At 32.8% G+C, this 24,840-nt stretch overlaps 5 protein-coding genes and 1 long non-coding RNA gene across 6 annotated transcripts; 2 read left to right on the forward strand and 4 right to left on the reverse strand.

Annotated features, from left to right (window-relative positions):
• Nucleotides 1-1,545: 1,545 nt before the first annotated feature.
• LOC131596804 (uncharacterized) lies at nucleotides 1,546-4,955 on the reverse strand. Its single transcript, XM_058869542.1, has 11 exons — nucleotides 4,907-4,955; nucleotides 4,569-4,816; nucleotides 4,410-4,484; nucleotides 3,409-3,501; nucleotides 3,215-3,313; nucleotides 2,753-3,115; nucleotides 2,308-2,358; nucleotides 2,034-2,163; nucleotides 1,930-1,988; nucleotides 1,800-1,835; nucleotides 1,546-1,692 (listed from the first exon to the last, which is right to left on the reverse strand). Exons 1-11 carry the CDS (start codon nucleotides 4,953-4,955, stop codon nucleotides 1,546-1,548), a joined length of 1,350 nt encoding a protein of 449 aa, XP_058725525.1.
• Nucleotides 4,956-6,368: 1,413 nt separating this feature from the next.
• On the reverse strand, nucleotides 6,369-9,673 carry LOC131596805 (uncharacterized). Its single transcript, XM_058869543.1, has 5 exons — nucleotides 8,211-9,673; nucleotides 7,780-8,024; nucleotides 7,138-7,708; nucleotides 7,032-7,047; nucleotides 6,369-6,944 (listed from the first exon to the last, which is right to left on the reverse strand). The coding sequence occupies exons 1-5, from the start codon at nucleotides 9,671-9,673 to the stop codon at nucleotides 6,369-6,371; spliced, it is 2,871 nt and encodes a 956-aa protein (XP_058725526.1).
• Nucleotides 9,674-13,731: 4,058 nt separating this feature from the next.
• LOC131598863 (uncharacterized) lies at nucleotides 13,732-15,184 on the forward strand. The gene is made up of 2 exons (XM_058871432.1): nucleotides 13,732-14,374; nucleotides 14,585-15,184. The coding sequence occupies exons 1-2, from the start codon at nucleotides 13,862-13,864 to the stop codon at nucleotides 15,026-15,028; spliced, it is 957 nt and encodes a 318-aa protein (XP_058727415.1). The 5' UTR covers nucleotides 13,732-13,861; the 3' UTR covers nucleotides 15,029-15,184.
• An 871-nt stretch (nucleotides 15,185-16,055) lies between these two features.
• LOC131594562 (small ribosomal subunit protein eS28) lies at nucleotides 16,056-17,240 on the forward strand. The gene is made up of 2 exons (XM_058866733.1): nucleotides 16,056-16,199; nucleotides 16,847-17,240. The coding sequence occupies exon 2, from the start codon at nucleotides 16,848-16,850 to the stop codon at nucleotides 17,043-17,045; it is 198 nt and encodes a 65-aa protein (XP_058722716.1). The 5' UTR covers nucleotides 16,056-16,199; nucleotide 16,847; the 3' UTR covers nucleotides 17,046-17,240.
• Nucleotides 17,241-18,275: 1,035 nt separating this feature from the next.
• LOC131594563 (uncharacterized) lies at nucleotides 18,276-19,350 on the reverse strand. Its single transcript, XR_009281416.1, has 2 exons — nucleotides 19,125-19,350; nucleotides 18,276-19,012 (listed from the first exon to the last, which is right to left on the reverse strand). It is a non-coding gene; the product is annotated as an uncharacterized LOC131594563 (long non-coding RNA).
• A 2,504-nt stretch (nucleotides 19,351-21,854) lies between these two features.
• On the reverse strand, nucleotides 21,855-22,893 carry LOC131598864 (small ribosomal subunit protein eS28). The gene is made up of 2 exons (XM_058871433.1): nucleotides 22,764-22,893; nucleotides 21,855-22,214 (listed from the first exon to the last, which is right to left on the reverse strand). The coding sequence occupies exon 2, from the start codon at nucleotides 22,211-22,213 to the stop codon at nucleotides 22,016-22,018; it is 198 nt and encodes a 65-aa protein (XP_058727416.1). The 5' UTR covers nucleotide 22,214; nucleotides 22,764-22,893; the 3' UTR covers nucleotides 21,855-22,015.
• Nucleotides 22,894-24,840: the final 1,947 nt, after the last annotated feature.

Raw genomic sequence — 24,840 nt, forward strand, 5'->3', positions numbered from 1 at the left:
GAATTTTTTTTACTGACGACTTTATTTATTTATCACTTATATATTCATTTATTAAAAATATTAAAGAATTCGAAATTATTACTTATATTTTACTCTGTCTGATTTATTTATTTACAAGTTAATGAATTATTATTTAAGCAAGTTCTACAAAATAAAATTACATTACGAATTTATCATCTATATTTTTATGATCAAAAATATTTATTTTATTAAAATTTCATTTAATTTATCACTTATGTTTTATTAAAAATATTAAAGAAATGTGAAAATATTACTAATATTTTAATTTTGTTGATTTATTTATTTACTTGTTCGAAAATTTTTAATTTTTACAAATTTTACCATAGTAATTATTTTAATAATTTATACTATTGTAATATTATTTTAATAATTGTTACCCCTCCTAACTACTGATAAATTATAATTTATAATCTTATTATATATATTTTTTCAATATAGAATTATCATTCTTTCAAGAATGAATATATTTGTCTATATGTTACGAGAAGAAAGATAACTTTTTACAAAAAAAAAATTAAATAAATAAAAAGATTAAAATTGTTAGTTTTTCAATATTTAAAAGAGGCCACAATTATTAAAATATTATTAAAATAGTAAAATTTATTTGAAATAGTCACCATAGTAAAATTTGTAAAAATAAAAAAATTATAAATTTGAAAATAAGTAAATCAACCAAATTAAAATATTAAAAAAAATCCCTCACAATACAAAAATTTAGAATATAATTTATTTTACTAAATAATAATTTCTGGAACTCCCTAACAATACAATAAATAACAATAGCAAAAAATTGTATATTTTAGGCATACATATTTTACTAAAATAAATAATAACAAAATTCCATAACAATAAAAAATATGATTTTATTTTACAATAGATATAAAGGATCAAAAGAGTTTTAAAAAAATTATACGAGATATAAGGAAAAATTAAAATTTATATATAAATGGTAAAATTAAATATCATATTGACAAATATTTTTGGTAAGATTCTATTTTTATGAAAATTTTAAATATTAAACATAATAGAAAAGATTCAATGAAGTGCTATTTATATGGAATTATTAAATCTTAAGCGTTAATTAAATCTGATGGATGATATTGATAATTCTCGTTTCTCATAAAAGATATCAGTTCTCACTAGATACGCTCCCTATATATATATATATATATATATATATATATATATATATATATATATATATATATATATATATATATATATATATATATATATATATATATATATATATATATATATCATTATAAAATTAACAATAATATTGATGATTAGAATCTAATTAATTACAAGCAAATTAACATTAAGGTCAAAAGTAAGTTTTTTTTGTAGTGCCACTAATAATAGTTGGATACTAAGTTTTGATGTCATCCCAAATTCAAAAATCAAAACAACCATATGATCCAAAACAACCATATTAAACACAAGTTTCTCTCAAAAAAGAGTCATCCCAAAATAACAAAAAAAAGTTCTAAGAACTAGCTAGTTAGATAACATAAAACACAACTATTCTTCTTGATCTTCTCCTTGTTCTTCTTCCAGATCTTTTGCATAACCAGCTTCTTCCACATCTTCATCACAACCTTCTTCCACATCTTCAATGTCATCACAACCTTCTTCCATATCTTCATCACAATCTGCTTCCTCTCCACCCTACAATAAACATAACATCATTTAGCATTCATAAGTGTACTAGTCATGGTTGTGTAATAGAATCATGAATATTTCAGCATTCAGCATTCAGCATTCCCCTATTTCACAATAAACACAATAAACATCCAGCATTCAGCATTCCCCTATTTCACAATAAACACAATAAACATTCAGCATTCAGCATTCCTTTTATGTAATGATACAAATCTGCAAGACTGCTACTGAAGATTACTTTACATGATCAATGTTACTAACATGATCAATGTTACTGCTACTGAAGTAACCAGTGTTTGAAACTTTACATGATCAATGTTACTAGCATTCACACAAATTGTACCAACCAATAACACTATAAGCTACAACAGAATCAAATAGAAAATGAATTACATCAGAATCATATGACCCAACAGAATCAACTTGTACCAACCAACTTTTCACTATTCGAGTAAGATAACCTTCTATTGTTTTTGCCTAAAGCAAATCAAATAGAATCTTTAATCATCCATGAAACTTTACATGATTAATGTGATTCCCTTATGCCATTTGGGCCACATAGTACAAACCAATGATGATACATTAAAACTTCAGTTTAATTGGCATGAGAAAATGAATTACATCAATGTTACTAGCATTCACAAAACTTGTACCAACCAATAACACTATAAGCTACAACAGTAGTGTTATTAATAAGATGCTTAAAATCAAACCTATATAATTAACTAATAAAATAAGTTTTTCACTATTCGAGTAAACACTTAATGTGATCCCTGCACTTGTTCATCCATGATAACCATACAATTTCAAAAAACACTTGATAATTCAGTGCCCTATACAGTTTCTAATTCTTGATAATTCAGTTTCTAATTCAGTGCCCTATTCAGTGCCCTATACATTTTCTAATACAGTTTCTAATTTCAGAAAACACTTGATAATTCAGTGCCCTATACACTTGATAATTCAGTGCCCTATACAGTTTCTAATACAGTTTCTAATTTCATAAAACACTTGATAATTCAGTGCCCTATACAGTTTCTATGCAATTTTGTAGTTTAGAGTATACCTGTTCGCAACGCGGAATATGAGTTGATGCATACGAATGTGGATCAGCAGGAGCAGCAGTAGAACTAATGGAACAACCCATAGCACTTGCCATCAAATTAGAGATCTCCTCGTCGCTCATATGTGGGTTTTGTTGCTTCATCATTGTCTTAAATAGTGCCTTCATACCATCCATCTCCCTCTTCATGCCAGCCACTTCATCATTATGCTGCCTTTTAATAACCAGAATTTCTTCTTTTATTTTAAGCATGGTAGGTGTGATTGTTCTTCCATAGCAACGAACTTGTCCAGATTTTTCTTTCCCAAACAAGGAGTTAAATGTCTCAGATTCAGTTGAATCCTGAACTAATTCTTGAAGCTTAGACTAATTAAAAAATATTCACATTAGAAAAATAAATGATTAAAGGCAAATGTTGATTAAAGGCAAATGTTGATTAAAGGCATAATCAAATAGAAAACTTACAATTACACTTGAAGTTTCCTCATCCGGCTGTTTTCCTTTTCGACTTTGTCGAGTCTCAATGAACATCTCTGCCTGGCTAACTTCCTTTCCGTCCTCTTTCTTAGCACGTTACATTGGTTGATAATAAACACATCAAAAGATTAATCACTCAACCAATACATAACTGTAAATTGAAGGATGTATAAACACCCTACCAGTTTTGCACGAATCCTCGCAAAGTTTGTTGGGCCCATCCGATGCATATACTTTTGCTTAGCTCTGTTCACAACATTGATTTTGCTAATTTTCTATATTTAGAAACATCAAAGTTAGGGACAGCAAATGTTAAATTACAAAATTAATCATTAGGGACAACATTGTTCATAAAATACAGCATTGCATGATATTTAATATAGGATATCAATTGCTAATTTTATCTTACTTGGATGTTATTGTTCTTCCAATAGGATATCAATTGCTTGAAATGAACTTCAGGTACGGTCTGGGGACGATGCTTCAATCTTTCACTCATAGTAGTGTACTTTAAAAAGCAACTCTTTTTGAGATTTTTCTTGTAACGCCTCTAGGGGTGGAAATAGGTCAGGCCGATAACAGGGGCCTACAGGCTAGCCTATATAGGCTCAGGCCAGGCCACACATTACTTTTAAATAGAAAAGGCTTAGGCTTTTTTATAAGCCTATTTAGTTAAAAAGGCTAGGCCACGGGCCCTAAAAGAAGCCTTTTAAGCCTATCAGGCCGGCCTATTTAAATAAATATGATTTTTTTTTATTATCATTATGTTATGTTTTATAATTTGAATTAAAATACATAAATAAAATTTGGTTATCTTGAAGAACTTGTAAAAATAAGATGAAAACATCTGATGAACATTGTTTTCATAAGTTCTCTTAAACAAATAGTCTTGTAAAAATTATGCTAAGAGGTAAGTTAAAATAAGTCAATGAAAACAAATTTTTAGTCTCTTGATCTTTTAGTTAGTTAGTCTATTTAAACATTATTTTAATTGCTTATATACATATGTCTAAAACAAATAGGCTTTTATATAGGCTAACAGGCTAAGCAGACCTTCGAAAAGGCCAGGCTCAGGCCTAAAAAATAAGCCTACGATAGGCCACAGGCCAGGCTTAGGCTTCAGTTTTTTTGACAGGCCAGGCTTAGGCTTGGCAAAGCCTAGCTCGGCCCAGCCTATTTCCACCCCTAAACGCCTCCAAGCATCATTTATGCGAGAGAAAACCGCTCTACTTCCATTTTCAGGGATAATGAATTTATCCTACAACAAAAAAGGAAATTAGTGACAAGTAAATAAGGAACACAAATAACAAAAAGATTCACACAGTGACAAATTCCCACTTACAGTGACAAATTCCCATATACGGTCCTTGTTTGCTTTCTTCAAAGCTTTGAAGTTAGTATAAACTAAGGGACACAAGTCTGAATTCCTTGCGACAGTGCCAAGGAAACAACTCAAATCTGTCACGGTTCGATCATTGGGTCCAATAGGTTCTCCATTATCGTCTAAGACCACCTCTTCACGATCCGCACTCTTTCTAGCATGGATTTTCAAACATTTAGTTGGTCCACGTGTCCTTTTCTTACTTGCCCCTGTGTTAGATAAAATATAATTAGCATGGGATATAAATTTGAATGAAACAATAATAAAGAATGATGCATGACACGAAGCTTAGTACGTACCTTCAGTTTGTTTACTTCCATTTTGCTGAGTGTTTTCTTCTTCACACATTATATTTTCTTCTTCCTCAAGATTTTCACATTCATCTTCTTCACTATTTTCCCCATTTTATTTGAGAAATTCTTCAACTGATATCGATTTACACATTGGGCTTCATTTTGTCTTCTTCAAGCCACTTCCTTGCTCTGTCCCGGAATTTCCATCAACTTCTATCATTGCCCTTTTCATACGATTCTGGTTTGACCTTGAATCAGCAGTGTCAGCCACCCGTTTCTCCTTAGGTGGCTGCTTTGCACTTGAAGGACGTTGCTGAGTCGCACTTGAAGGACGTTGCTGATTCGCACTTGAAGCTTGTTGCTTAGCACTTGAAGCTTGTTGCTTAGCACTTGAAACTTGTTGCTTAGCACTTCCTTGTTGCTGCTTTGCACTTGAAGGATTCTGCTTATCAATTCCTTGTTGCTGCCTGGTCCTTGAATAAACAATTTCAGGCCCTATTTTTTTAGTAAGTTGCTGCCTGGTCCTTGAAGCAACTTCAGGCCCTGTTTTGGGAATCACTTGCTGCCTGGTCCTTGAATCAGTACATTCAGCCCCTACTTTTCTGGGAGTTGTCTGCCTTGTCCTCATTTTGGTTGGATAAAACACATCGGCCGAACTATCAATCCTTGAATCAGCAGTTTCAAACTTAGATAAGTTGAAAAGTTCCCTAGATGCATGCACAAAAGGAGGTCGGATGCCTACTTTACTAGGTCCTTCACGGTTATCATTTACCATCTCACATTTGATATCATACTTCTTAGCCAATTCAGCACTGGATCTAAATAGAGGCAACCGAAAATTGGCGGTAACTTATTCACCCTTTTGTGCGGCAGCCGTCTTCTTTTGCAAGTTTGATGCCTCCTTCATTTTCTGTTAACATGGAAAATATTAAAAGAAACAAAGTTTAACCAATCAGCACAGCATTGCAATATTCAAACGGTTAACAGTAAATCACTAATTAATATCGTGCATATGATATTCTTAAGCTAGAAATCTCATAGATCTTTGACTAACTCAAAACAAATAAGGATCATATAGCCTAATTAAAAGTTTAATACTTAATAAAAAGGTTGCAAAGTTATATTAATTTATATTAAAATCTTCTTTGTATCAATCAACACATGAACACAAACACTTATTGTTTGTTAACAGTTTCTTAAAGTGAAAAAAGTTACACTCATTGGACTACTAGACATGAAGATAAAGTCATACATTCATTTAGTTACACAAATCAGTTACACCAGAAATGAAATGAAATGAACACAAACACTTTTAGCTTGAAATAGATTAAGTTATATCCAATCAGTTACATCCAATCAGTTACATCAGAAATGAAATAGATTGACATTAGTCCATGAAATCAAATAGGGTATCATCATAATCAAAATCCTCTCCATCACTTTTAGCTTCATTCGTTTCATGAGGTGTTTAAGCTATTGTTGCAGGTATGTCTTCCCTAACCCAATTTAATTCACCATCACCATCACTATTTTCTCCACTAGAAGGTGTTTCAGCTTGTAAGTTTGACGGGTCAGCAATGTTAAAGAAATCTCGTGGAACTGTTTGCAGAGCATAATGCCGGTTTGGATCAAAAGGGTCTTGGACATAGTAACATTGATGAACTTGAGAAGGTAGCACAAACGGATCATTCTGATAAATTTTCTTATTGAAACGCACACAAGTAAGTCCGTATTTGTCTTTTTCAACCTCAAACCAATCGCACTTAAACAAAACAAAGTTGAAATTTCCATAGTAGTATAACTCAATTATATCAACAATGGCTCCATAATATGTGATGGGTTCTGTCCTAGGATTTCCATCCTTGGAGCTAGCAAAACTTGAAGTTAGTGAAACTAAAGTTACGCCAGAATTTTGAGTTTTGCGATTTGTATCTCGTTTCCTAGTATGGAACCTATATCCATTAATGGCGTAACCTGGATACCTCTTTGCAACAAAATTAGGACCTCTAGAAAGTTTTTCAAGTTGTAATGGCACATCATCATTCTGGGCACGAGTTTTAAACCATTCACTAAATTCTTTACTTTAACTTTTGGCCTTGGTCCACTTCCTTTTGTTAGTGTTTGAATTAACACTTTGATCATGCTCACTACAAAAGTCAACAAATTATATGTTAACATATCTCTAATCTTAGGATTAGTAGATAAATACATAGGAGGAAAAATAGTTATTGTACTACCTGATGTAAATTTGAACTTCATTGCAATTGAATAAGATGTATCGATGGGCATCATCCTTTGATTTCACATCAAGATGAAAGGGTTCACCTGTCCCCCCTAAAGGACGACCGACAGTTGTAAAGTAATCATCTGGATCTGTTTCAAGTGAATCGGTAACATCATAATTCCGACTCTTCCTATTCAACCTTGTATCTACATTGCTATGCAAATACCTTGAGCAAAATGTTATAGCTTCTTCAGCCAGATACCCCTCGGCAATAGAACCTTCAGGATAAGCTCTATTGCGGACATAGTTCTTAAGTTTACACAAGTATCTTTCGGTGGGATACATCCATCGAAATTGAACATGACCACCCAATCTAACTTCATTTACCAGGTGAATAGGCAAGTGAACGATTATGTCAAAGAAACTTGGAGGAAATATCATCTCCAACTGACAAAGTATCTCTGCAATCTCATCTTCTAGGTAATCTAAATCTTCCACTTGTATAACTTTCTGACATAGAGAGCGGAAAAAGGAACCAAGACGAATTAGTGGGGTTACCACCTCCTTGGGCATTGTGCTTCTTACTGCAATTTGCAACAAATAGTGTAACATGAAATACGCATCATGGCTCTTGTAACCGGATTTTTTTTGTCACCAACTTGTACACATTTTGAAATATTTGATGCAGTTCCATCTGGTAACTTGGCAGCCTTTATAACTCCACAAAAAATTGACTTCTCGTGCGGAGTCATTGAGAAACATGCTTTTGCAAACTCTGAACGTCCTCCACCAATCTCCCTTGGATGAAGTCTTTCTCTAATTCCCATTTCTTGCAAATCATAACGGGCTTTAATATGATCTTTTGTCTTCCCCAGGATGTCCAAAAGAGTTCCAACAATACTATCAAATATGTTTTTTTCAATGTGCATTACATCTAAATTATGGCGCGATGTATTTTGAGCCCAGTAAGGCAACTCAAAAAAAATTGACCTCTTCTTCCACGGGCCATCAACTTTCTTCTTTTTCTTCTTCCCGAATTCATTATTGAAATCTTTTAAGAGTTCAAGAATTTCTGCCCCGTTTAACATGGATGGTGCAGTCCTATGTTCTTCTTCTCCGTTAAATGATTTGACATCGTCTCTCCAAGAATGAGTTCTTGGTAAAAAGGTACGGTGGTCCATATAACACATCTTATGACTGTGTTTGAGGTATAACGAATTAGTGTTAGATTTACAACAGGCACACGCCAATTTTCCTTTGGTGCCCCATCCCGACAACATAGCATAAGCAGGGTAGTCACTAATTGTCCACAAAAGAGATGCACGCATTTGAAAAGTTTGATTCATTGAAGAATCATATGTCTCTATGCCGGATTCCCATAACTCCTTTAGCTCCTCTATCAGTGGTTGGAGGTAAACATCGATATCGTTGCCTGGAGATTTTGGTTCAGGAATCAACAATGACAACATTGTATATTCAGGTTTCATGGACAGCCAAGGTGGTGTGTTGTATACCATCATCAAGACAGGCCATGTACTATGAGATAAGCTCATGGTCCTAAATGGATTAAACCCATCACTCGTTAAGCCAAGTCTTACATTGCGGGACTCACTAGAAAAATCTAGATGGAGCTCATCAAAGTCCTTCCACGCTTTACCATCAGCAGGATGCCTCAATTTTCCATCCTTTGAGCGCTCTTCTTCATGCCATCTCATTGACTCAGCTGTCTTTGAACACATGAATAACCTTTGTAGTCTAGGAATCAACGGAAAGTGCCTCAAAACTGTTGCAGGAACTCTACAGTCATTTTTTGGTTGCTCAGACTCGCATCCTTCAGTTGCAGCATTTTGTTTCCACCGTGAAGCTTCACAAATAGTGCAAGAATTGTCCTTTTCATGCTCCTTCCAAAATAGCATGCAATTGTTTGGGCATGCATCTATCTTCTTATAATCAAGGCCTAAACCACTTATCATGGCTTTTGTCTTGTAAAATGATTCCGGAATGTTCAAATCAGGCATTGCTTCTTTCAATAATTCTAATAGGGCAGTGAATGACGTATTGCTCCAGCCTTGGAGACATTTCAACAAGTAGAGTCGAATCGTGAATGATAGCGAAGAGAAGTCTTTGCATCCAGGGTACAGTTCTTGTTCCGCCTCTTTAATCAAATTATAAAACGTTCTAGCCTCGTCATTGGGACCTTCATGAACTCCGTGTGCTTCTGCCCTATCTCCATATATATCATGCAATAAGCCAGGAATGTCAGCATGTGATCCCTCTTGATCTTCCATCCCATCACCAATTTCCATAGACCTTTGTAGTTTCTCCCCATGGTGCAACCAAACGTCATAACCGTCTAGAAAACCTTTGGCTATTAGGTGATCCTTAATAATATCCCTTGTTTTCCAATATATATTTTTACACTTAGCACAAGGGCATAGAAGTTCACCTCCTTGAGGTCTTCCATTAGCGAAGGCAAAGTCTAAAAATCGAGTAACACCGTTGATGTACTCTTGACTAAACCACGGCAATTTAGTCCACTCTTTGTCCATCACTTGATAATCTATATATTTGAAACACAACACATAACACATTCAAAACTAAATTCATACAAAAAAATGTACTAACAGTACCAAAACATGTGCTGCAATGACTTTAATTTCCAAAAACAGAACCAAAACATGTTCTCTCATATGAGAGTAGTTTTTTATTTTCAAGAGATGCAACAAAATATAACAACAACTAGTAATATCTCTATTATTATTATTATCCTAACAAATCATGATACTAATGGGATATTTTATTTTGTGTCGGTCATTGAAAAAATATTACAAAAGCATGTAACTTGGCAGCCTCTCAGAAACAAAAATAAACTCACATATAACATTTCATAAGACTAATGAGGTATGAAAAGAACTAACATTATACCTAATTGAAAGAGTTATTGTCTATACATTATACCTAATTTACAACTAATTAGGTAAGCAAAGAACTAACATTCATATCAATCATAATACATAAATTAAATAAAAAAGGTGTTGTTACCTGGGAGGATGAAATCTTCCAGTATTCTGAACTTAGGAGGGAAAAGATTAATCTGAAATTTTTATATTTGACTGCAAGTAGTAAGGAAAAGGAAAAAAAAACGTCACACACAAAACACAAAAACCAACTGCACATTCAACAAAACCAAAAATGAAAACAGTCCAGCATACATATATCAAATAACCAAGACAGTTCCAAAAAGAAATTTAACTCCAAACAGTTCAGAATTCAAGCAATAAATAGTCCTACATATTATCAATCTCAGCCTTACATCTACACATACAATAACAAGAAAAATCAAAACAAAATTGTGCAACAGATCCGCAAGAAGCAGAATTCCTATGATAAACAGTTCCAAAATCAAGTTACCCTAGCTGCCATACATTCACAAACATGTTCATACCATCTACAAGAGCTCACAAAATCAGCCTAAGCTCATTCACACTAAACCAAAAATCAGCCCTGCATATCACAATTGAAAAGAAACCACTTGCATCAAAACAAAAAAAGCCATGTTCATACATAAAGCCATAAATCCAAAACTGAACCAAATCGGTTCACAAAATCTGGCAATTTCTTCGACCAAAATGCAGAATACACCCACCTTGACCATACACTCCGAAATCAGACTGCGACAGAAATGACGACTAAAACGCATATATTAGTCCTATGAATAACATATGCAAGCATGAACATTACACAAGATGCATGGATGCAAAAGTAAAACATACAATCAGTTTTAACATTGAATCCTAAAGTTATGTATTGTGGATTGAAAGTAGTTACTAGTTAGTCCCAAATCCCAAGCCAAGAATCAGTTATATCATTCTAGCAAGATTAGTTTTGCCAAAAAATCACTTTTCTACTTAAAGGTCATCAAACACAAATCATTCCGCTACAAACACATGTCAAAATCAACTCTAGCAAGATCTAATCCAACACATAGGAAAGCAGCAGCAAACACAAATCTAAGTGAGCTCAGAAACAAGTTAGAACACTGACCTTAGTGCCAAAAGGACCTTCTGGATGATCTGTTTCAAGAATATTCCTCCCCTAAACAAACAAACAAAAAATACATAATTACAAACTTCCTTCAAATGAATAATCTATAGTATATTGCAGCATAAAGGATCCTCAGAGTAAAATCAAAAAATTAGGTTACACATACACATATCATAATAACAAATATTCTTCTAATAATCACAAGAAATTCAATTCAATTCATGATATTAAGCATAACTAGCATTCTGATTTCGTCCCAAACAGAAAATCAATTTTAGATTTAACAATACTAACAGTCAAATAACGGAAATAGCAGTTAACTTGAATCTAACATACTTTCTCAACCTAAATTCCAGATCAGTTTTCAACCCTAACAAAATCTAACCTAAATCACCATAACAAAATCTAACCTAAACTCAATGCCTCTCTCAGTTTCAAATCACCATAACAAAATCTAACCTAAATAACAACAACAGATATAACAATGCAGAGATTAGGTCAAAATGAAGCCCTCAGTAGATTAGGTCAAAACAAAACATGCATCAAATCACACTATCCAAACATCAGTAGTAGAATTTGTTTAAACATAGATTAGGTCAAAAAGGAACCCTACCGTATTAGCCTCCAGAAGCTTTGGTACCTCACATGCAAAACAAAATATATATTAGGTCAAAACAAAATCAGAGGAGACGAGGGAAGATGACGAACACGAACAGAGAAGAGAATCGTACCCAGATAATCGTACGCAGATGAATAGAGGAAGCCTCCAGAAGCTTTGGTACCTCTACTGCAAAACAAAATATATATTAGGTCCAAACACATAAACCCTAAACCAAAAGAAGATTTGGAACACGAACGCAGAATCGTACACAGATTGAATTACAAACACATAAACCCTAAACCAACAAAAGATTTGGGAAACGGATGAAGGGAAGAAGAGAGTTAGGGTTCGTGAGATGAAGAGAGTTAGGGTTCGTGAGATGAAGAGGGTTAGGGTTCGTGAGATGATTGAGGTTAGTGAGATGAAGGTGAAGCAGAGATGAAGGCTGAGATGAAGGTGAAGTAGAGAAGAAACTAACCTGTAAGCGATGGAGGTGGCAGCAGCGGCGCAGCGAGAAGCAGCGACGCAACGAGATGGAAATGGAGTTCGTTTCATATCGTTTTGTGAGATGGAGATGGAGAAACAGTAGTGTGCGTGTTTTTGTTCATGGTGTTCGTTTCAGATGCCTTTGTTCTTTCAATTTTTTTCTTTTTTTTAATTAAAAAAAATAGAAAAGAAAATATTAAAAGATAGAGGAAAACTAAAAAAAAGGAGGGAACTTTTGGAGGGGCTTTTTTTGGGGCTTTGGCCACAGTTTGAACTGAAAATTATAGGCCTCGGTTTTTTAATTGCGGCTTAAAATATCTACCGTTATATAACCGTGGCAATTGAAGTACATGCCACAGTTTTACACTCCGGATTCAATATTCAATAACATACGTCTACGCTTTGATAACCATGGCCAAATCATATATGTGGACACAGTTTCTGAGCTGTGGCAAAATTTAGCGTGGCCGTAGGCCAAAATTGTAGTAGTGTATTAAGATTAAGAAAATGGAATTATCCTTGTATATTACCGTGGTTCTTTTAGTCAACCGTGGTGTACTCAATTATTTTTTTACGGTTCATCTTATGAACAGTGGTGAAAGGTGATATTTATTTATATATAAGCGAAATTATTTATCGCTCAGTACATAGTAGTTGTTTTTTTATATTACACTTAGATTTTCAGCTAGTAGAAAGTCAACAAAGATGTCAACCTGAAAAGACATTTGCTGTTAAAAAAACATTAATGAAGTGTTTAGCGTCAACAGAGCATCAACCAAGGTGTCGACGAAAGAGAACATGGTTTGGAGAAATCTCATAAGCAAATCCACAAAATTAGAATCATTTGAAAAATGTCTATAATCTTGAAAAGGGCAGTTGACAGGACTCCCTATGTAACAAATATACCAATCAACTGATCCATGAAAGGTTAAAGATTTAGTATCTTTACAGGTTCAGAGTTCCTTATAAGCAACGTCGATAGCACGCTAAATAATTATTATCAAAATTTCGTGTGAAAGTTAGAAGTGGTTATAACTTAACATGACTTATAAACAAAAGAATCATATGTGACAGGTAGGCACACTAATGAGAACCTGAAAATCAATTGTGGAGTAAAACACACTAATTCCATAGTGGGCGGAACCGTTGTTGATTGTTATTTTGTAAATAAAATAAATAGCAGACTCATACATTAGAACAAATGTCACAAAATTTCATACATATTCTCCATATCACTAAAATACCCGAATCAAACAGCGAAATAAAATGTGAAAAACACTATCAAAACACCACATCAACAAATCAGAATCATTGACCTGGATGTTACATAACTGAATCAAGTGATCTATGTCATAAGTTGAGATACTTACACTCTTTAAATGAGATTACATGACCTAATCAAATGGTCCATCTCATAAGTTGAGACACTTACCCTCCTCTTATCATAATACTTAACCTTCATTAACACATCTTTTATTTTGATATCTCATTCTTATCTCAAAAAAGGGAGCGAAAATTTTGAGTTTCCCTCTTAGAAAGAAGTACGCACATACAAATCCAATCCCCCTCTCAAACCTCCATTTCCACTTCCTCTCACAAATTCACAATGAAATTCAAAGCATTCCTCACCGAAACCGGCGTAAACCTCCTCGAAAAACGCTTCATCCCCTCCCTAGAAAAAACCTCCAAAACCTGCCACCTCTACTTCACCAAAACCCACACCCTCTTCCTCCACAACCTCCTCAACGGCGACGGAATCCAATCCATCGCCCAGTTCACCAACCAAATCCTCTTCGACGATTACCGAATCTCAAGCCAAAACGACGACCGCATCGCCTTCCTAATCGATCTTTCCCTCCTCCTCCGCGCGCTTCGCAGCTCCGTCGCTATATGTTCCGAATACTCCGCCGCTGTTCCCAATCGTCTTCAGATCAAACTTGTTAAGAAAGTTTCTCCGAACTCTAACATTGCCGCGCCTTTTCTTACATTTGAAACGCGCGGGTTTAAGTCTGCTGTTGTTCAGGATATTCCGATCTCGAAACCGTTGTCTCGGGCTCAGGTTGTTGAGCTTCAGAATGCGCTTGACATGGCTCAGGATATTCCTCAAACGCTTATTCAGGTGATTTTGAATTAGGTTACTTATCTTGTGTTTTGATTTTGCAAAATAGTGGATTTGAAATTAGGTATAGAGTTCAATAAAGACTGATGTAGGTTGTTAGGTTTCTGACACTGACACAGATACAGACACGTATTTTTCCAGAGGTATCGGTGCTACAGGCAGCAGAAAGGCTTAGTTATTTCACTAATTTACATTTGATTTCCAATGTAGGTGCCTGATTTGAATCAGTTGCTTAACTTAGTGGATCGAATGAAAAACGTGGGAGATACGGTGGATGTGTCGATAAGTAAGTACGGGGATTTAAGCGTACAGGTTTCAACCACATTGATCAGCCTTGGAGCTGAGTTTCGAAAGCTGTTGGTAATCGGAGAGCAAGCGAATGCTCCAGCAGAGGATCAAAATCTGAGTGCTCAGACTAGATCATCAAGGTCGATTTCAAGAGGTGATGCTCAATCAGTGCAGGTGAGCGTGAAGCACTTCGCCAAGAGTCTTCAGTGTCACTTGGCTAAACCGGATTGTGCTTTCTACGGGATTGCTCCCCTGGGAAGTTGTTTGACGGTGATATTCCAATTCTTCATCCCTGGTACCCGTCAGACCGATAAATCAATCAGCTATCATTGCAGGCTTCCTGTTCTTGACACTGGCGCTGCTTAAAATTCAACACATTCGGTTTTTATGAGCTTAGAAGTTCATTTGGATGTCAAGTTTATAACTTGTATGACTTAGCAAATGCTATGGCAATATAACTTGCCTTTTCTTCTCTTTATTGTATATATCAACAACTATTTTAAGAGTCACTTTAGGCCTTGATTTGTTTCTGGCATTTGAGTATACAGAATTACAAATTTACATTATATTTTCAGTCAAAACACCATGCAGGGCTTAACTTCAATAGGACTTTACCCATGATCTTTTTTTAGGCTAACAACCTGTCACTTACATCCTATGCCTCGTTAGAGAGTGAAAGACACAGAATGATGTTTCAAGGAAGACATAGTTGCTTCTCCTTCATGTTTCCTTTCAGCAGCTACATGTGGAGGTGGTGTTTTTTTTTTTTTTAAAATATAAACCGGATATCTTCTGCACGCAATTGCAGAGACTGATCTCTAAAACCATGTAAAACGACTAAGCTCTCTCTCAAGAGATTTAACGAGATGGTGTGTTTTGAACCTGAATAAACTATCTTCATGCCAATATAGATATGAACACATAATTTAATATACTCTATCGGTTGCAATTTAAAATTGTTTTGGATGTTTTATATGAATTAAAAAAATAATTAATTTTGTATGAGAAATGTTGATCATTCTCAAAAGTATAAAAATAAGAAAACTTAAAGAAAATCCTAAAAAGTAAAATAATATAACAACCAAATTAGAAATGGTCTTAAGTTTGTTGATCACGTCGTGTTTTGATTTTATCTTTATTTTTTGTTTTTCTTCCTTCATAATTTTAATTTAATATTTTTTTATTTCTTAAAAAAGACATTATACATAGTAAATAAACACAAATTTTTGAAATACACATGTACCATATTCAAAAAAAAAAAACTTTACCATATTCAAATATTTCATAAAAATAATTATTCATTGAAATGTGGAGAGGAAATAAGCAAAGTTAGGGTATGAATAAGATTATAGGAGTGTGCGAAGTAATTGGGCCGGCCCGTAAACATGATTAGACTTGTTACCATCAATAGTATTTATACTCAAATGCAAAACTAGAAATTAGGGTTTAGAGACTTTCTCTCGCAGCTATATAGGGTTTCCTCCCAATCATTCTTCATCGCCGTTTTCATAATCTGAATCTCATCAACAAAATTCAAGTACGTTTCTTTCTTTCCAATTATTCATGAATGTATTTGTTTTCCTTTGAAATTTTATTGACGAATAATGATTGTAGTATTTGATTTCATTGTTTCTTGTTAATCGTAAAAAATCGTTGTTATTAGCTACATATGTTCAATTTTGAAGTTACCGGATGTTTGTATTATAGTGATGTGATTTTAGATTCGTTTATTGGTGGTTTTGATTAATTTTTTCATACCTTGATGTGTTAAACTGATTATGAACCCTAACGTTATAGAAAAATCACTTTTTTTAGTAACTTTTGATGGTGTTTGTTTCTGTATGCTTTTCTAATTAATCAAAATTTAAAAGATAGTTTTTTTAATGATAATCAGAAGCTGATTTAGTTACTTATTTTAGAGTGTTGAAAACAATGAAGACTAAAAAAAGTGATTTTCACATTTATACACTTGCACAAATCAACTTCTGCTTATCAGTAACTTTTTTGTTAATCTCTTAACAGTTGTGATTGTGTTTGACTGGGATGGAATCACAGATTAAGTGATGTTTTTTTGTTGAGCAATTGTGAATGTGTTTGTGTTTGAGTTGAATGGAAATACAGATTAATTGATGCTTTTTTTTTGTTACTTTGTTAACAATTGTGAATGTGTTTGTGATTGATTAGGATGGAGTCACAGATTAAGCATGCTGTTGTTGTGAAAGTTATGGGAAGAACTGGATCAAGAGGACAGGTGACTCAGGTTAGAGTGAAGTTTTTGGATGATCAGAATCGTCACATCATGAGGAATGTGAAGGGACCAGTTAGGGAGGGAGATATTCTCACCCTACTCGAGTCTGAGAGAGAAGCAAGAAGACTCAGATAGATGAGTTACGATATTATCTAAATGTTTTGTTGCAAGTTTTAATGAAGGATTACTTGTTATTTTTGATAGTTAGTTTATGGCAATTGTTTGTGTTTAAGTTAAGTTAAAGATGTTTTGTTTGTTTTGTGTCCTTGAGTAAAACTATCTCACAACTTTGTATTTTTTTCTAATGATTTATTTACTGTATTGAGACTATGTTGTTGTGTTATTTTGATATAATTATGGAAAGTCTGATTTCCAATGTTCATTGAGCATCGATCATTTAGCTCAAGTCTGACATGTGTGCTGTTCAATATGCCAAATGCTCATCGATCATCATATGTTTCTTCGTTTCACCATATTTAATCAGCGTTTTTTTTTGTTGGTAATTTTGTAGTAAATGTGACATTGTAATTTTATTATACATATATTTTACACTAATCTTGAAGGAAACATTGCATATATTTGCTAGAGTTTAACTCAATGAAGAATATATGCTGATATTTTGTAGTTATTAGTCATATTTTGAACTTGTTTATTGCCATGAATTAAGAGCCACTATGTTATTGCCATGAATTACTATTAGGATTAAGGATTAAGAATTACTATGTTATTGCCACTATGTTATCAAACTTGTTACAACTATTTTAAAATGATTAGACCTCTGTTTAATACTGTCAATCGGTGCTTCCCTATTTATTGTATAACAAACCTGTTTTTCAATAGTAAGCTGCAAAACAATACAAAGTACAGGGAATGCCTTGTCCATACTTTGTCAATTTTAAGCCAATGATAGGCCATACCATGTTCAAATTGCTGCCCATACTTTTTAATATTAAGCCGATTTAAAGTCATACAATGTAATTCTAATAGCACAAACTAATCAACAACTTCCCTTTAAGAATAACTTTGATTACATTTTGATGGATTAAGTGCCAATAAACACTAATCTACAACATTACATTTCAATACACTCATCAACATTTACACTTCATTCTCAAGTTCATTTTGAACATACACGAAAATACAACACATTAACTTGTTCATGTTGAACAACATACACGAAAATACAACACATTAACTTGTTCATGTCGAACAACATACACGAAAATACAACACATTAACTTTAATTTTTCAGCGAATGATTCACAATTCAGTTTCTTCTACAATTTCTTATTATTCTTCTTTGAAGATTCTAATAACTCCATAATTTCAACTTATTCCAACTCCTTCATCTTGCTACCATAATCATTTACAACTTGAACAACATATTTTCCTTGTTTGATGTCATCATCCCACTTAAATAAATTTTAAGTGTCATCACCCTACAACTATAGTCAAACATATTTCATCATAGTACAAATCAAAAATCGTTTGAGATAAAAAATACATGAAGGAAATATAATCCAACGTCATTGCCACGTGTCAACGTAAAACAAATATAAATAATATAATTCAAGGTCACTTCCACGTGTCAAACCCCCCATGTTTGACTCCGCATCAACTTCCATTAGGGGGTTTTGACGGGAGGGAAGAATATTGTGGACAAAATTTTTTTAGGAGGAATAAAATTAAAAGTTGGGATGTTTTTGGGGATCCATGACATATTTATCCCAATTAAGAATATGTCACTTAATTTTCAGTAGTTCACAACCATAAACAACTCAGCGTTATTGAAAGGAAGACTGAATGAGATTCAAGCTTTTTCCACTTCGAACAAAATTTAGAGATCAGACTTGATGATCTTACTTCATTGGTAAATTACTTAGCAGCAGGCACTCCTCTCGAGCATCCAACAAATTCATGTCCTACCTTGCAGGATTCACTTAATGTTGACTTTTCTCTAGCATATGCATCAAATGTATACAACCCTCAACCCAACAACTATGACATGTACAATAACCCTGATTTGACCATCAACAGGTACCACCCCAGTTGAAGTAACCATCCAAACATGCGATATGGAAATTCCTTTGCACAATAACAACCTAGGGAGCAACAAAACAACACACCAATTAATAGACCAAAACCTTCATTAGAGGACTTTGTCAAACAAATGGTTGTTCAAAATCTTCATTTTCTCCAAAGAACAGATTCCACCTTTCAGAATTTAGAGACCGAAATTAAGCAACTGACAACTTCAATTGATCACATGCAGTCTCAAGGATCGATCCAACTACCCGCCCAAATAGTAGTGAATCCGAAAGTTCCATATGTAAGTATCATTGATTTCAAGTCAGGCAAAACTGTTGAACCAACACCTGAAAAAAATAAAAAATATTCTTAAACTTGAATTTGTTGAGGTTGAGCAAGAAAAACCCATATCACTCCCTTTTTCTTAGAGAGCAAGGAAGACTAAACAAATGGACGAGGTAGATAGAGACAAGAAAATATTAGATGCTTTCAAAAGGTGGAAGTAAATATTCCACTCCTCTAAGTAATTAGATAGATTCTAAAATATGCAAAATTTCTCAAAAACTTGTGGACATGAGAGAAGGCTTAATGGAAATGAAATAGTCAACATGGGGAATAATGTTTATGCCCTCATTTGGGCCATGCTCCAAAAATTTAAAAATTTAAAGATCTAGAGACCTTTTCTATTCCAAGTACCATATGCGATCGTGAATTTTAAAATTTCATGTTAAGTTTAGAAAAGGTCCTTTACTAGAATACATGTAATACCATTCAATTGGCAAATAGAAGCAGTGCTCATCCAATTGGATTAGTGGAAGACATACTTGTGATTTAATGAATTAATGTTTCTTGCAAATTTTTACATTATAGATATAGAGGGAGAGACAAAGTCCAACAGGACACTTATAATTTTAGGAAGACCGTTCTTGAAAATAGCTAAAACAAAAATTGATGTTAATGATGAAACTCTTTCCATAGAATTTCGTGATAACATAGTAAAATTTAATAGATTTGATACTATGAAACACCCCATTGAAGAGAATTTTGTTTTTCAAATTGAATTACTTGTTGATTTGGTTGATGAAACATATCTTGATTCACTCTCTGCTGATTTCCCTTCTTTGTCTGATTTTAATGATACTTATACTTGTGATGTGTGTACGTAATGATACTCACTTATGTTTAATTTGTATTGAAATTAAATTTGCTTTTCATTTTGATGTTTCTTCTAATATTTCTTATAAGATTTTTACCGAAAAAGTTGATGTTGCAGATGTTAATTTGTTTATGCTGACAAAAATTTGCCATCTATTGAGAAACCACTTGCTTTAGAGCGTAAGCCACTCCTTGTAAATTTAAAATAAGCATTTTTAGATTTGGATTTGAATAGGAAGAAAAATATTATAAGTATTGAGGAAACACAAGAAGGCAACTATGAAGGATTAATTTCCTTTATCCTTCATTGATCAGATACTAGAAAGGAGGATGCCCTTTGATACTGAAATATAAATCAAAGGGATTAATAAAATTTTCAAAGCTACTGAACAACACCTCAAATTATTCCATGAGAGTTTAGAACCACTCGAAAATATAAGAGTAGAATAACTTTCCTTGAAAAAGCCTGCTTATTTTGCAATTAAGACAAGGAGTTCCTTTTTTCTAAAACTTATTTTATATTTGTCTTGTTTTATACCCCTCCTGTCCCATATTATAAGGAAATTTTATCTCATTAAATTCATTAAATATTTGATGTAGAGAAAAGGGATCATGCACTCACAGTGTAAACATGCATCCAATTAAAACATTCTTTTATTTAAAAAAAAACTTTAATGACATGACACATTCATGACTCCCTATTGGATGACAGTGTAAAATAGTTTTACATTGTCACTGCACTACTTTTAACTCTTTGATGTATTTTGCTTATAATATTTTTCTTTCATTGAGTATAATGTATGATTTAAGTGAGGGAGAAAGTAGTATCATTTATATTTTACTTTTCATTAAAAAGAGTTTAATATAAATGACACGATTTGAAGAATTTTGTGAGTATTTTTTTTTGTATGATTGAAGTATTTTGGCATTAGTTGAATTGGTTTTCTTTGTATTCTTAGTATGATAAGTAGAATTTCATACTAAATTGCGCATCATTTGTGATAATATATACAAATTTGACGTTAATAAAAATTATATAATTTTTTCCTCCCTATATTTGTAAACAAAAAATTAAAATTTCTAAAATCTATTTTAAACTCTAAGAGTGTGTTTGATTCTAAGGTGAAAAAAAAAAGATTTTGAAAGAGTTGATTATGTATAACTAATTCAAGATAAAAGTTAGTTAAAGATAAAATGGAATTTTTTTTGGCTTATCACCACGTGTATAATTCAATTCGGGGTCCGTACTAGCATTAAGTGGGTCCAACCTCCTCCCGATCGCCTTGGAATCGAACCGTAGTCCTCACTACCAAGTTCAAAAATTCTTACAATTGTGAGTGGAACAATAAATTCCAGTATAAAAAAAATCATGTTTGATCATGCTATAAATACTTGAAAGCATAATCAATTGTGCTCTCAAGATCAACCAAACACGTCAAAATCAATTCTAGACGTCCCTAATCAATTTTGAATGTTTCGATGGCGAAACCAAACAATGACTAAATTACTTTAGATTCAGCTGGCATTTTCAATAATGTGACCATCTAAGGAATTAGAACAAGCACACAAAACTGGTATTGGGTAAAAAAACACAAAAGTACATAGCTTATAAGATTTGAGAATATTCAAAGAAAAATCAAAATCCAAGGTTGTTTTTGATGCCCTGACTGTAATGTTTCTTTTCCTGATTCCACCCATGTCTCATTTTCAATGATGAAACAACAAAAATAAATTTCCAAGTTTGACAAGTCCAAAAATAGGTACTTTCAAATCATAAGCATTTGCATAACTAAATCAAAGTAATCAAGAACCACATCTTCATTGAGTCAACAGAGTATAATTTTAGTTTACTGAAAAACTCAGCCAAATGAAAGCTAATGAAATAAACATGTCTGAAATTGAAGATAACAAACATTACTCATTTATCTGAGTCTTCTTGCTTCTCTCTCGGACTCGAGTAAGGTGAGAATATCTCCCTCCCTAACTGGTCCCTTCACATTCCTCATGATGTGACGATTCTGATCATCCAAAAACTTCACTCTAACCTGAGTCACCTGCCCTCTCGATCCAGTTCGTCCCATAACTTTCACAACAACAGCATGCTTAATCTGTGATTCCATCCTAATCAATCACAAACACATTCACAATTGTTAACAAAAGTAACAAAAATACACATTACAATATTGTCATTAATTCACACAGAGACATTCACAATTTGTGAATGTCTCTGTAACCTTGTAACCGCATCAGACCACAATTGCGTTGAAATCATATCATACTTCCACATTAGAAACCGCATCAGACAACTTCGTCCATATTAAGTATTTTCGTCAAAACTTAAAATTTAGAAACAAACAATTTACTTTTGAAAAATCATAACATTAACTAAAATTCGCGCCGCAATGACCGCAGTGCACATCGCAACAACTGCAATGACTAAAATAGCAACTCCAACAACCGCAATCATAAACTCCTAAACCTTAATTAACTGATTAATTCAAATAGATCAATGCAAACATGAACACTAAAGGACACAAACATCATCGAATCAAATCCAACAGAGAAACAACAATCTTAACCGACAATAAAAATCAAAAACATAATTTAAGAAACAAGTTATAATGGAAAAGCAAAAATAGATAGATAGAGAAGGAAAAACGAGAAACGAACTTGATGTTGTTGTTGGTGATGGAAGGAGGCGAGGAACCCTAACCAAAATCTTCAACTGCGATAAAGTGGGTTAAAGACCCTTCTTCGGTTTCCTATATGCTATTTATAGCAACTTTTTATAACATTCAATTCTAATTTATTTTTTTTTAATATGATGATATACATATTTTTTATTAAATCTAATTTTATATTTTTCTTAGAGAAATATCACACTAGTATCTAAAATTCTACTCAATCTAATAACTAAAAATAATGAGTAATTATATATATAAAGAGAAAACTAATACTTATTAATTTTAACTATTATATTGAGAAGAATTAATGGTCATGTAAAGTAAGTCTTGATAACTTACTCTTGCACTATGTTTGGTTGGTAAAAGAAAGTTGAAGGAAAGAATATAGAAGGAAAGAATGTAAAAAGGAAAGAATGAGAATAGAAAGTGAGATGAATAATTTAATTGTTTGGTATGAAAGAAAATAGAAGGAAAGAAAGATAAAAGTTTCTAGAAAGTGAAAAGAAATAAAAACACATATTTATAAAATGACAAAGATATTCTGGAACAAAAATTTAATAGAAAAAAATTAAAAGAATAACAAACATTTTAATTAATTTATAAAACAAAATTTGTAAAAAATTAGAAAAACAAATAAAACTTGCTGAACATTTATTTATACACCTTAATTTAGAAGTAGTTGCTTAGAGCTGAATAGTACAAAAAAAATTTTAAGAATAAGTCAAATTTAATTTTTTAAATAAAACTACGGGTATATTAGTATTTTCTTTCAACTTTGATACACCCATCCAACTTTCTTCTCATTTTGGCGTGGAAGATTTATTTATGTGGGACCAGCAAAATGTAATCTTTCCTTTACCTTTTTGTGAGAGTCAAACGAAGGAAGGATATTGTTTTATGTGCTTTCTTTATTTCTACAATCAATCCTTTCATCTTCTTTTGAAACAAACACACTGTTGGAGTAAAAATATTTTTCCTCATATATAAGTTGTAAATACAACATGATATATATATATATATATATATATATATATATATATATATATATATATATATATATATATATATATATATATATATATATATATATATATATATATATATATATATATATATATATATATATATATATATATATATATATATATATATATATATATATATGTTGTATTTACAACTTCTTTTTCATAATTGCTTTATAATAATTTTTTCTGTTGATCATGGTTCTTGTCATCTCTTCAAAAGATTTATTTTTCCTTTCTACAATTCCATTTTGTCATAAATTTGTATGACATAACAAATAGTGGGAAATACCATTTTCTTCACAAACGAATTATTTTTAAATTGTCCACCGTGATCACTTCTAATGGTTGCAATTTTCATTCTTTTTAAGTTGCACTTCTAATGTGATTTGTGACCATATCATTATGAATCATCGGAGGTGGGAAATGATTGTAGTTTGGAATCCTGGTTTCTTGAAGTTTTTCGTTTTGAAACTCTAATGTTGCAAACTGTCTATTGACCTCCGAAAGCAAGTTTCTTAACAAGATGTTTCCTTCGTCACTTGTTATTTAATCGCCTGAAGTAGGTCCATGAGACGTCCTTTCTCTTTTTATTCTCTCGAGTTGGTATTATTTTGTTTATATTGGAGTTTGAAGTTTGTCGTTCAGTGAAGGGGCATAGAGTGCCTTGACCACTGACAGGGTTGGATTTGATTTTTTAGGTCAGGTGAGAAAGTTGTAAGCCTCTCTTTTTGGATGGGGTTTCCTCTCATGAGTTCTCTTGTCACAGGTTATGGGTAGTTGGAGTTACAAGTCATTCTTATTCCCATATTTGTTATAGTGACATTTGAATAAGTGGCTGAACATTATATTTTGTTCCCACGAACGACGTCAATGTCCCTTTTGTTTAGGAAGTGTTTATTAGGTAGTGAATATGACCAAGTCTAAGAAGCTTCGGGGTTGAGTGTTCTCTGTGATTTGTTACTCTGAATGGTTTATGGGTGGTACTCACAAACACTCTAACCATTAATTTAATAACTATTGGATATGATAGGTATAAAG

Source organism: Vicia villosa, linkage group LG4, assembly GCF_029867415.1.
Source record: "Vicia villosa cultivar HV-30 ecotype Madison, WI linkage group LG4, Vvil1.0, whole genome shotgun sequence".
In the NCBI taxonomy this organism is placed as follows: Eukaryota; Viridiplantae; Streptophyta; class Magnoliopsida; order Fabales; family Fabaceae; genus Vicia; species Vicia villosa.